Source organism: Phyllostomus hastatus, unplaced genomic scaffold, assembly GCF_019186645.2.
Source record: "Phyllostomus hastatus isolate PE091 unplaced genomic scaffold, TTU_PhHast_1.1 phas_scaffold_46, whole genome shotgun sequence".
Lineage (NCBI taxonomy): Eukaryota > Metazoa > Chordata > Mammalia > Chiroptera > Phyllostomidae > Phyllostomus > Phyllostomus hastatus.
In genome coordinates this window covers 33646312-33660217 of record NW_025334032.1, presented here as the reverse complement: position 1 = coordinate 33660217, position 13906 = coordinate 33646312, and the positions used below count along the sequence as shown (strand labels likewise).

The 13906-nt window shown below is 38.7% G+C and overlaps 1 protein-coding gene across 3 annotated transcripts in view; it reads left to right on the top strand.

The window, feature by feature from the left end:
* MSR1 (macrophage scavenger receptor 1) overlaps nt 1-13906 on the top strand; it is a 64401-nt gene that overhangs the window by 37252 nt on the left and 13243 nt on the right. Inside the window, exon 9 of one of the 3 annotated variants that reach the window (XM_045821756.1) lies at nt 2049-3378. The exons of the other annotated variants lie outside the window; for them this stretch is intronic. Within the exon in view, the coding sequence (XP_045677712.1) occupies nt 2049-2050 (2 nt within the window). The 3' untranslated portion in view covers nt 2051-3378. Of the gene's footprint in view, nt 1-2048; nt 3379-13906 lie in introns of those variants that run through there. 3 annotated transcript variants of the gene reach the window in all.

The window sequence follows — 13906 nt, the reverse complement described above, 5'->3', positions numbered from 1 at the left end:
ATCCACATAGATTCTGTGGGAGTCAGCCCCAGTTTTCTGCAAGTATGTTAACTGGAGTAAAACAAACCGATCAAAAATTATACAACTCTTTGATTCTCATTACTCATTTGTATTTTGTTTTTGTGATGAGCACAATTTTCTAAAAACTCCACTTAAAAAATTGTTCCATTTTCAAGCCAATTTCTATCTGAAGGAAAATCGAGCTTATGAATAGGAACAATTACTGCCTCCTTGCCTATTAACGGAGCTTACCGAAATGTTCCGTATAGGAATCTGGACAATCTGAGAACTCGCCAGGCTAATTCTGAGATGGCTGGGTTTTGTGCTTTGTTTTATTTTACTAAAAACTTGAAGAGTGCTACTGTCTATCCAAGACGCTTAAAACTGCAGTGGAACAGATGTCACAAAAGGGCTCTCTGCTCGGGGGAGGGTGAACCTCACATTGCGATGAGCAGAATCCGTAAATTGGGCCGTAAAAACTGAATGCTAAATGTGATGTCTTCAGAATGCCGTGCCACAAGGCAATCATTGTGTCTTGGTTGAACCTACACAGATAAAATGAAAGGGTCAGGAAAAGGAATAAAGGTTTCCTTCTTGCTTTCTCAGGTCCAAGTGTCCCCCCCTTGTATTCTCAGTAGGAGCTACATGTGCTTACCCAGAAAGGGTCTGTTTTACACAGACCATGGGAAATCCTTTCATATACCAAAAATCTAGCAGTTTTCCATTATAGTTATTGTTTAAAAGATATAGTACTAATTTCTCTGCATTAACAAAAGCAATTATTTTATCTTAATACTGTGTATGAGTGCCACCTTTAGACAAGTTAGGGTCACCATTGCGAATGCCAGGCATCCAAGTACGGTCCAACCACATGACATTTCCCATATTTGTTGCGTTGTTGATCTGTTTGCCCTTGGACGAAATAACACTGAGTATTGTGTGTCTCCTCAAGGTGCTTTAGTGTTACTCGGTGATTATTAGTGTTGTTCTTATATTAAGATAATAGAAACATTAGTATATCTTTTCTCCTTTGATTACCTTTGTCTACTGTATACTTTCCCCCACTGCTTCCCCTTCTCCTGGTCACTCCTATTTTCAGTTGCATAACTGAAAATATTTCCTTGTATAGCTCTTCCCTAGCTTCATGTTTTTCTCTACCTTTATCTCTTTATCTTTGGTTCTTCTTTATCGCCTCTTTTCCATTTCCTGAGACTTTTTCTGAGCTACTTAACTTTGAGTCTGACTCATCTTGGCAAATACAGGACTTCTTTATTTTGTAGACTGTAAACTGAACACACACAGAGTCTTCTGTCGCTTGAGGTTATCAAATGCTTTGAACATTTTCTTTTCAGATGTGTTCAGAAATGTTTTCAATTACAGATATTTTCATGGCTATTTGCAGTTTGTGTGCATTCTTTCTTTGAGAAAGCAATAAGAGAGAGATTTCTGTGTACACGTATATATAGCCTCCAGACTCCATGGAGTATGTATAACTCTGTGTTTCAAAGAGAAAGAATTATGTACACAAACACCTGTACAGTATGTTTTGCCTTTTACTTATTTAAGTTAACATGCCAGTCACCTGCCTATGTCAGTACACGTGTCTCTACCTTTTTTCCCAAGGGCTATCCATTTATTCCACTACACAGTGATACTGTGATTACCATCATATATCATTCAGCCCACCAGTCATGAGTGCTAGAACATTTTTGCTTGCTTTGATTTGGCTTTAATAGGCAATGCCATATTCAGCATTCTTATACATGATCTCATGGGAATATTTTTAATAGAGAATTTTCTAGAAGTAGAATCAATAATTCAAAGATGACATGCATTTTACAATTTGAGGGATACTTGCAAATGGCTCCTAAAAAAATTATATCAATCAATTCTCTATGAAAGTGCCTGACTCCCCACATCTTTAATTAATCCTGGTATACAAACATTTATATTGAATTATTTTAATAGACATTTTTTATATAAATTTTCAGGCTTAATTTAAATGTAATGCAAGTAACAGTTGATTTCCTCTTTTGTGTGTGTGTCAGGACCGGTGCCACTCCCTGATCCTTTTAGGGCAGGGCCCTTGGAAGATCAGGTGGGCTGGGTGGGACACCCTCTGCTACTATCTCATTCAAATGCCCTTCACCTCTGGACAAGTCATCAGTACAGCTGACTCCACGAGCCCTTTGGGGATCCTTCAAACGACCTTGGTTCCTGTGTGGTGCCCGGCTCCCGCGTGGCTTCCTCTCCTCGGCCTGGGTGCCGTTGTGGCCTCTGTTCTCATGCTCATACCTCTCCCCACTCCAGTCTCCCACCATCGCTACCACCTCCTACTATCCCCGACTGGGACGCCTCCCATAGAACTGACTGGCACGTTGTTCCAGCAAGCCCTCAGAGCCAGGCCAGAGTCCTCTGCCACCCCCTCATCCTGTGCTTGCTGCACCCATTTAACCCATTGGGTCCTAGGAAAAATCTGGTGGGCACTGACTAGATGTGGGTTCTTTACATTCAAAAATACTCTTCTCATCCAGTGACAGGGATAACATAAAAGAAAAGCTATTCATTCATTCATTCATTCATTCATTCATTCAACATATATTCATCCTGTACACCCTGGAGCTGGACTTTACAACTAATAAGATAGCCATTGTGTCTCACCCTAGAGAGCCAATTGTATTATACAAAACAGCAAAGCTATATTGGAGAAAGAATAGGGCTCTATAGATGTTTAGAGCAGGTCAAGATTTTTAAATTCCATAGAATATTAAAAGGTTAACTTGATTTGATTTGATTAATTTACCTCTGTTTTCTTAGTCCCCAGATTATAGCATTTTCCAAGTTTTATAGTGAGGTAAAGTGGAACTTGAACAGTTCATTCAATACATTGGAATCAAAAACAAAACTTTTCTTAAATTGCCTGTCTATTTCAAGCAGGAATTTTTGATCATGAAAAAATAATACCGATAATTTTTTATTCTGGAAAACTCTTTGTATTTTGTGCTACAAATAACCTAGTACAGATCCTGGAGAAAAATAAATATTTCAGTAGAACTGGAGATATTTTATGAGAGTGAAGAAAGCGGCCGACCAAAAAAGAAAAAAAAGAATAGGAGATGTGTGGGGTTCAATCTTACTTTTTGAATATTCTCTATTAACAGATTGCATTTTCACAACTCCTCCTTCCTTCAAGGTTTAACACAGAGTCCCAGGTCTAGTAGGATTCTAAGTAGTGCGCCTGTTTGTGTCTCTCCCCTTCCATTCCCTTCCCCGTGAAATGGACATTTAACACCTACCTCACAGGGTTGTTGTGAGGGTCACAAAAGATGCTGTGTGTAAAGATGCTCTATAAAATCATAAACTGCTTCAAATATGTAAGTTATGGCTCCCAGTATTCTCTCTGGACTGGAACCGCTCTTCCTCGTTGCTATAACACAGACATTTCAAACCTATAATTGGAAGGAGTGGAAGCAGAGTATAAATTTAAGACGCCAAATAAATGTCATAGACAAAAAGAGATATCCTAGAATCTAGACAATAAGATTCTGCATTGACAGAACAATACAATTGTGTCCAGATCACAAATCAAGGAGCTGGAGCCAAGCCCAAGAGCATAAATTATAAATAAAAACACCAGCATAAGCAAGTGCATGACAGAGGCCAGCAGCTGTCCGCAGAGGTCAGAAAAAAATGTCGGGCTAATAAAACAAGAGTCCAGGTGCTGAAAGACAAAGCGTGACCCCAAGACACTGGCTGGCGAGAAAGCTGCAGCAGCGCTGAGATAAATTCGAGTTGTCAGTGGGACTCTGGGTCCGTGCGTGACTGCGGGACACCCGGGTCTCCAGGAAGAAAAAGGAAGGTGTGGGGAGGGACCAGCCAGTTGTCAGTGTTCCCAAATATTAGCAAACTGGCAACGCTGCCTCTCCAGTTAATGGAAATATCTGGAGACTCGCTGGATCTCTTCGTTCATGGTTTCATTGGGCATGACTTCCTACCCAACTTCCTGTCCAGCTCGCAGGCAAAGCCTGGCCGCACTTTCACTGGCCAGCAGGCCTTGGTCCACGTTGGCCACAGAATGGCTCACATCCCAGAGACCCTGGGAGACCATTCCTGGGGGTTCTATTCACAAGTTATCTGACCACCCCCCAGGCTACAAACAGATTCTTAAATATGTGAAATAGCAACCTTTACATTCCAAATTGGAGAAAAGGGGCTTCTCTTTTTAGCCAAAAATAGATGCTGAACACCCAGCTTAAATGCACAAATTATACCAACGTTAATCATGTATAATGAAAAGAAAGCAAATCTGAGCCCAGCTCTAATGCCAGTCACGTGGTTTGTCTTCCGTGTTCTTGGCCTAACTTGGAAGGGTAAGTGTTTCACTCGAGGAAAAGAATTCCTGCCATACAATGACACACTGTATAAGGCTGTGTTGTAAACATATGTGTTACTAATGTGTGGATTGTTGGTATGTTTTACTGTACTTTTCTCAAGCCTATGGTACTATAACTAGGATGTGCCTCTAGAGTATCTTATCTTGAAACTCATATAATGTAGTATGAACAATCAATTTGTCATTCACTCAATGTCTACCAAGGACACAGCTAAATCATAAATGAATTTTGGTCTTTCTCAAATCGTTCCATTGACCAACGCAAAGCCTTCTCCTCCAATCACTACATAATTATAATATGAACTTTTAGGGAACATTTGCTGTGCACCAGGGGCTTTTGATGCACTAGCTCATTTAATCCTCAGAAGAGTCTTGGAGGTAAGTTCTATTAACATTCTCACTTTATAGACTAGGAACTGAGGCTTACTGCTAACAAGTGGAAGAGCAGAAACTCAAAGCCAGGTGCATCCATTTCCAAAGTGTCTCTTTGTAACTACAACGCCATTCAACAGTCCCACACTGGTTTTATATATTTTTTTATGTGAAACACACAAATACACAGTATGGAGGATATGGAGAGGGGAAGAAGGAAGAGAGAAAGATTTTTCATGAACAATTTGGTTTTCTAGGATGGGCCTAAAAAATTGAAGACGCGAAGGAGATAAAAATTCGTACAGCATGATTCCCATTAGGTCCAATTCCAAAAAGCATTGCCCATTCATCTCTCTTTGTTTATGTGTCTGACTTCACATACCCCCTGTCTATTGCCTCCAGTCTCTCCCCCCCATGAATATTACTGAGAAATATCATCTCCCTGTAATGCTCACAAGGCTTCCATGATTGGTAATGAGAGTTACTTATGTGCAGGGGAAGGAGCTACCTACTACTATGCTGTCTTTGTTTCAGTAACTGCCTCACATTGAACATTTCTCGGGACACAGTTTGGCTGCGTGGATGTCCATGCCATATTGTGTCTGTTTTTTACCTCCTCGCTTTCTCAGTAGTGCCAGCCAGCAGAGTGTGCTTGAGCGGTGCCGGCCCCTGGCGACTCAGCTGAGTGCTGGACGGTTAGGTCATGTTTAAAGCTTTATATAAGCCCGGTAGTTGTTGCTAAAAACACACTGTGTCCCATGAACACAATAGATGTGTTTCCTTGTGGTGTGTGTGTGACAGACATGTCTTGTACGTTGCAACAGAGACTTCAACCAGTAATGGACCTGCAGCCAGTGCTCGTCCTGTTCAGCCCTGGTCCCAGCCGCCTCTCACAGTGCGGTTCCCACCAGGGCCACTGGGAAGGATCTCGTAGGTCCTTAAATGCTTTTGCAATTTTTGAATAAGAGTCTTCTAACCCTTTAAAGTAGGTGTTTCAGTGGCAAAGTGGTTATTTTTGCTAATGAGAGGTTTTTAATGTATTCAGATGACAACACAGCAGGTGTGGTTGCTTAATTCTTATTTACAAGTTCAAGGAAAAGCTTACACTTTCAAGTTGATACCCATTGAGGTACTCTAGTTCTCATTTCACTTGAAAATAATGAAAACAAACTGAAAAAAAAGGAAAAGGAAAGTATATTAGTCTGCTAGGGTTGCCGAAACAGAATAACACAGACTGGATGGATTAAATTACCGAAGTTTATTTTCTAACTGTTCCAGAGGCTGGAAGTCTAATATCAAACACCAGTCCTATCTGATTAGGACTTCACCTTATGACCTCATTTAACTTAAATTATCTCTTTAGAAGCTCTATCAATGTAGTCACGTTGGAGGGTAAATTTTCAAAACATGAATTTGGGGAGTCCCCTTACCTCAGTGTCGGCGGGCAGTCTCCTGTCTCAGCCTCAGCAGTCCAAGGCCACAGTTGTTCCAGAATGTGGAAGATCCTGCCTCGGTCATCTCTGCCTGTCTTCCTGCCCTTTTGTTCCCAGACAGAGCCCAGATTGTGCCAGAAAGAAATTCAAGACATTCTGGTGTTTTTATAGTTATGAGAACAAATTCAGTTTTATTTGTTTCTTGCCAATGTTGTGTTTTCACACTTCAGTGATGTTCTTTTGCATTATGGTGTTGTATAAAATAAAAATTGCCAGAATAATGGAGTTTAAGTAGACAATAACTAATGATGATGAGATTAACAGCAAACAGAATCACCTCTAATGCACTTTGTCAAATAGTCCAATCTACATATTTTTTAAAGATTTATTTATTATTTATTTATTTATTTAATTTTTAGAGTGGGGAAAGGAGGGAGAAAGGAAGAGAGAGAAACATCAGTGTGTGGCTGCATCTCACATGGCCCCCACTGGGGACCTGGCCCACAACCCAGGCATGTGCCCCCACTGGAAATCGAACCTGCAACCCTTTGGTTCACAGCCTGCACTCAATCCACTAAGCCACACCAGCCAGGGCCCAATCTACATATTTGTAAGAATTTTTAAAAGTAGAAAGTAACAGTAATTAGCTTATTGAAGAAACAGAATCTATTTGTTCACATAATGAAGAATTCCAGAGCTAGATTTTGTTTCAGGCATGGGGGGGATCCAGGAGCTCATGTGGACTTGGTGTCTGTCTCTGTCTCTCTTTCTCTTTATACATGATGTATTCATCATCCAGTAAGCTCTTTCTATGCTTCATTGTTTACAAACCTAGCCTTCTTTGAAAAAAATGCCTCCTTCTCTCTTTCCAAAGGACTCAGGTTGTCTCTGCTTGGACCCTGAGTTTTCCTGTGACTAACGACTTCAGTGTCTAGAGCGGGTCACACACATTGTCCCACCAGATCAGGTAAATACCAGGCAATAGGTTAGACAGGACCACCCCTTCTGAATCTCAGCGTGCAGGCAGAAGGGCCCTGAAAAAGTGGATTAACCTCACTGTGTTGTCCAGTAATATCTAGTAATACTCGTGCTAATTGTCATTGGAAAGCAATGTATTAGGTCAATTTTTCCATAATGTGAAAGATTTAGAGACCTAAGTAACCATACCATATTCTGTATTGGTCTGGCTGCTGTTCCCAGGCCATGATGATCATCTAAATGACTTCCAAGGCCTTTATCCCGTGCAGATGGCTGGAATTAACATACAGAAATTCCGATTTCAAAGGTTTGGATTGTGGTCAGATATATGTAAATTCCAGAAGCTCGCCTTGGGATCCTGGAGCCCAAAGCAGTTGAGAAACTTTTTTTAAATATATAAGTATTTTGTGCTGCCATCACCCATCCCAATAATTAGTCCAGAAATCTAAATTTTTAAGAAATAGTAATATTCATGATAACCACAAAGCCTATAATATATAGAGTGACCCTCTGTGCCAGACACTTAAGTTGGTTACCTCCCTCACTTAAACTTCACAGGAAACTATCACTTTGCTTTTTCTCCCGAGAGGATTTAGACAGTTACATGACCTGTGCAAAGTCACACAGCTATTATGTTTGTGGTGTGTCTGCAGTTTGAGTATTGGTTTTTCTCATTTAAATCCAATTACTAGGTACAACATTATATTTTACCTTAACCTGACTTTTGCTCTCAAACCTCATCAAAGTACATTTGTGAACTATAACAATTTGCATAAGAGTCTTGGAAGAAAATTACAAAACACGTCCTAAAAATGAAATCCCCCCTGTTATGTTTATTTTTTAAATACGTGGTGAAGTCACATAGAGGCTAGATCACTTATCAGTATCCCACCAACTTATAGAGAGGACGTGAAGACTTCTGGGAGGTCTGGCCGAGGACTACACTTTCAGAAATCAGAAAGAATAATAATGTAACTTATGCTTTTTTATGATGTGAGTTTTCTAAATTAACGTTTCATATATTAATGGATGACTTTATTTTTTTATGCCCTAGGGTGTTAAGTGAAAAGCAAAATTTTAAGTACCTTTTAAATAGGTAAATAAAACTTTCCTGTATATATTTTTAACTAGTCTCTTAAGTAACTTTTGAAACTAAGACTCACTTAAAAATGAAGTATTAAATTACAATAAGATTGCTCTAAGTGATAACAAATGTCCCAATAAATGAACACTGGCCCTTGAAGAAAGCAATATACTTTTTGAAATTCAGACCTTCTTACTTAATTGGCAGTTTTAAAAATCCAGTGGTGGAGGCAGCAGTATAGTCCACGATGCTCTGAAGAGAACTTACACCAACAACCACACTCTGCTTTTCTTGTCTCAGTCAATTTTTCGGTTTGTTTATTTTTCACACATAAACTTATTCTTAAGCATCACGTTCCTGTGAGGGTCTGTACAACTAGAGAGGTATTCTCCTTAAACATCAAGTTCTTTTTTCATCTTAAATATTTACCATTTTTTTAGCAAGATCTTAAAGTCCCATCTGATGATCCAATTCAAAATCTGACAAATTAATATTGAACATAATGGCCTTCTGCTATTTTTAAACTTTCATACATTGAAGTAATATATGCTTACTCATAATCAAGTGAAATTTATTCAGTATCATCTGAATTTAGTATAGTTTAATTTGAAGCAACAAATTCTCAATCTTTGTTTTAATTATCCAGCAGCTGGACTGTGGGTGTTCAGTATAGTCATGGTTGACTTTTCTAACTAATTCCCAGTGTTACCAGAGTATCTACTAGCCAGCTAGTCTGCAGTTCCTGAGGGTCAGTTTGTTCTTGATATTGAAATAACATTGTTTGAGTACCAACCTCATGCTCTAAGTCAATTCCAGTGATTCCTGTTTAAAATAGTCTGATGAAAATATAGAGAAATTATGTTCCCCCGTGTCTCCTCACTCAAATCCCTGCTACCTGTGTGATACAGAGTTTAATAGTGTTTTTAAAAATTCATGTCCATAAGTTCTTTTGAATTGGTGATTTGGGATTCTTAGGGTATATTCCCATCTGTGGAATTGCTGGTTCAAAAGGCAGTTCCATTTTTAGTGTTTTGAGGAAATTCCATTTTTATAGCAGCCAAGGGCTGGAAACAGCATAAGTGCCCATCAGTAAATGAGTGAATCAAAAAACTCTGGTACATTTACATAATGGAATACTATGCAGCAGAAAGAAAGCAGCAGCTCCTACTTTTTGCGACAGCATGGACGGAACTGGGGAATATTATGATGAGTGAAATAAGCCAGTTGGTGAAAGACAAATATCATATAATCTCACCTATAAGAGAATAAACAAAATAAACTAATTAACAAAATAGAACCACAGGTGTGGAAACATGGAACAGAGTGCCAGTGACCAGAGGAGAGGGGGGAAGGGGATAATGGTGGAAAGAAGGGGAAGGGACTAGTGAAAGAACATGTATGAACAACCCACAGATGTGAACGGCAGTGTAGAAATTGACTGTGGGAGTGAGGGTGGAATGGGTGGAGGAGAGCAAGGGGGGAAAACTGGGACAACTGTAATAGAATAACAATAAAAAATGCTTAAAAAAATTCATGTCCACCTAAAACCTCAGAATGTGACCTTATTTGAAAGTAGGGCCTTTGCAGGTATAATTAAGCTAAGACAAACTCATATTGGGTTCAGTTGGCTCCTAAATTTAATGATTGATACCTTTACAAGAGGAGGGCATACAGAGACAGTGAAGATCATGTGAAGACAGAGACAGAGATTGGAGTGAGACAATTAGAAGCCAAGGAGCCACTAGGAGCTAGGAACAGGCAAGGAAGGATTTCACCTGAGCCTTCAGAAGGAGCGTCACTCTGCTGATGGCTGGACTTCAGACTGCTGACCTCCAGAGTTTGAGAGAACATACGAGGTCTGTCCAGAAGGTATCCAGCCATGCGATATGAAAAAGAGAGACATTTACTGAAGAAGATACAAGATACAAGAAACATCACACAGAGAACAATGATGTCTCAGTCCCCTTCAAAGTAGGCACCTTGGGACCTTGCACAGTTCTCTCAATCACCATCAGCTGCCATGTCGTATTTTCTTGAATCTCACTGTCAGTCTGAAATCTCTTCCCTTTCAAGGTGATTTTACTTTTGGGAAAAGCCAGAAGTTGCAGGGCACCAAATCTGGGCTGTAGCAGGACTGAGTCACCTGGGTGATTTGATGTTTCATCAAAAAACTCTGCATGAGACACAATGCATGAGTAGGTGCATTGTTGTAATGAAGCTGCCAATCACCAGTTGCCCATAGCTATGGTCTTCTGAATCATATAAATAGTTTCCCTGGAGGATGATGTTGAAGCTTAATGCAAAATTTGATATGGATTTTTTGGTTTACTTGCTTGGTCATTTTGAATGAGACTACGGCCACACAGTACACTCATTCTACAGTGTCTATTGCCCCCACTGACTATACAGTGAAGTCATCATTGTTCACACATGCGTGTTCCAGTTCACTCTCCTTGGTTGCCAGGTAACATCAATGTCGTGCAAACCATTCTTTTTATATTAAAAATGGCTGGACTTTTTCCGGACAGACCTCTCATTTCTGTTATTTGAAGGCACACAATTGTGAGCATTTGTTACTATAGCCCTAGTTTCTCCTCTTTATTCTGTCTTTGTATTTCTGGAGTATGTGTATCTCTCCTGACATCCAGATAACAGACTCAAAATCAGTTACTTTTTTTTTCAGAGAAATGTAATTTGTTTCCCCAAACATCTGATATCTGGGTTGTAGCTTTCAGAGCCAAGTACCTCATTGAGATAATTATCTTAAATAAAAAATCAGTTCCCTTCCTAGAGGAATTTTGTCATATTGCAAGGACTTCCAGGTCAGCCTAAAACCAATTTAAAAAAATTTTCTTGGTTACATTTGGAACTCAAATATAATAATTACCATTGTAATATATTTAAGTCCACATTTAAATAAATGGTATAAAAACTGACCACGAGGTTAATAATATCACAATTGAAAATGAATTACACTCCTCCAATCTTTTTTAGCCTCCGCTCTTCACCCAAGCAGCAGTGATAGACACATGCAAAAAAGCCCCGGAGTTCACATACTCCCCAACTTCTTTTTACAAATCATGAGGCTGTGTGTCCACTGCAGGTTTGCAGATTCAGAATATCTTCTTCTAGCTTGTAAGGAAAGACTTATATGGAGCACTTTTATAATTTATTTAGGGCTTACGCATGGCTCCATCAACATCTCTGTGAATGTGTTGTCTCCTTTAAAATATATTTCACATGGAAAGGAAAGAAGGAAGACCATTTATAACAAATAGCTAATAAGTCGTTATGTACAAACCACCTGGATTTTTAAAATATTGAAATTTTATCATACAAACTGCAGGTGGGCGTTTTTAAAGATATATAATTTTAACGAATACAGTTGAAACTCTATTTATGTCTGCCTCCCCTGCTTTTCCAAGATAAACCATGATCTTGGAGTTTGTGTGTTTTTTTTCCATTTATACATTTGCTACAAATGCATGTGTGCATAAACAATTGATGGTATTGTATGGTGTGTTTTTTTACAAAAAATAGAACTACCTCTCATTTTGACCTTGTTCTTTCTCCTCAATTTTATGAATTTCAGCTTGGAGTCTCAGACATGTTACAACAGTAAGGGTGTTAGTGAACATCTGGCCACTACTTGTTTTATTAAATTAATCTTAGTTTTAAGAAATTATAATTATATAAAATTAAAACTACATATTTAATTTCTACTCCATATACAGAATTACTGTAATATGCTTAGGTACTTCCTTCCAGCCTTTTTATATATCAGTTTTTTTGCATAATTAAAATCAAATGTTAATATTGAGATAGTCATTTAATACTACATTATCATCTTTCCCCCCATTCCTACATGACCCTTTTGACAATCATGTTTAATGCTCTAACATGATCCATCTAATGTATAACCATCCCTCTATTCTGAGATATTTAATATATTTTTGTTTTACAACCTTCTCTAAAAATAAGACTGCAATAAATGAAATAAAAATAACCTTTGTACTTGTTAGTTTTTATTATATTTGGTGTCATTTCCTCAGATTAAAATCTGCAAAATCTTTTGTAAAATATCTGCCCTACTACACATTTTTATTTGCTATCTTAAGGTCAGAGAAATATGAATGTACTGTTAGTATAATAAATGCTTATATATGGACTTTTAAAAATACACAAAAGTTATCATATTACCTTCTTCTCTCCAGAACTAGGAAGTAAGAATAGTAAGATTGCCTTTAAAAAGTTAAATGACGATGAATCAGAGCATAATATCAAATCACCTAACCTGATTGAATACATTAACATGTATAAAGAAAAATGTGTTAACCAAAGAGCTTGCTTTCCAGTCCCAGAGGCAAAATCTCACTGCTATGTTTCATTGTAAATTAATAAATTAATTAAATGAATAACTCACTTATTGTGATTTGACTTCCTCTAAAGATTGCCCACGGGGAGAAAATGGCCTTGTCAAGCAGATACAAATATTCCAGTTTTTGAAGCAATTACATTTCTCCTTGCAAATTGAATTGACATTTAGTTCCAAGATTCTGTTTAGCATTAGTCTGCCACTAAGAGATAAATCCCCTAAACCTAAAATCAGGCTTTGGAATATGTAAGGCATTTGATCAGACTCCCCACCAGACCCTTCCTGCCTTGGGGGGCTTCCAGGAGACAGCCATGTCATTTTTTTCCATAATAAAACATGTTTAATTCCATAAAATCAATCTTTTCCTTCACAGCTTCCCTTATTGCTTCTACATATAGAAATGATATTCCTTCTAGAGACTTGTAAAACACTCAATTTTATTAGTTCTATTGTTTGGCATTTTAAGCATTTACCAATTTAATTCATTCAGTAGGTTGTATATCAAGAAGAGCTCACCATTCATTCATTCATTCATTCATTCATATTATAGCTTTTTACCAAGTGACTACTAATGAAAATCTACATTTTTGTCAGGTGCTAAAAACAAAGAACTGTAAAAATCTCAGTCTAGAGGAAATGCACCAGTTTGCAGTGCCTTGGAAGGTCAGCAGTGCTGTGGGAGTTGGAAGTGAGGGACCCATCTAAACCCTGGGGGGCGGGGCTGGGGTTGGAGAAATGGGAGGTGTGAATATGGGAGGGGAAGATGCAGGGGAGGCTGGGAGTTGGGATTAACAGAGCATTCTGGAAAGGGACCACAGCCCCAGAAATTAAAGAGAGCAAGGCTTATTTGGGCAATGGGAATAATTATAAAATAAAAAAGAGTAGGAGAGTGGGGGCTGAGAGATTCTCAGAGGGTTGGACAGGAGAAGAAAGTAGTGATGGACCAGGACTTGATTTATTGCAGGGGTCACTTGTCAGGAGAATCCCTACTGAAATCCTAGACTGTTGTGTTTTAAACTGTCATGGGGGTTGGCAAGCTTTTTCAACAAAGGGTCAGATAACAGATATGCCAGAGGGTCTCTGTCACAACTATTCAACTCTGCTGGTTGCACATGAAAAGAGTCCTAGATGATATACAAACAAATGGACATGGCTGCATTCCAATAAAGCTTTATTTACATAACCAACAGCAGGCTGGTGTTGGCCAATGGCCCATAACTGACTCATCACTATTACAGAAGAGTTTCTGCAGAAGAGTAGATAATCATGTT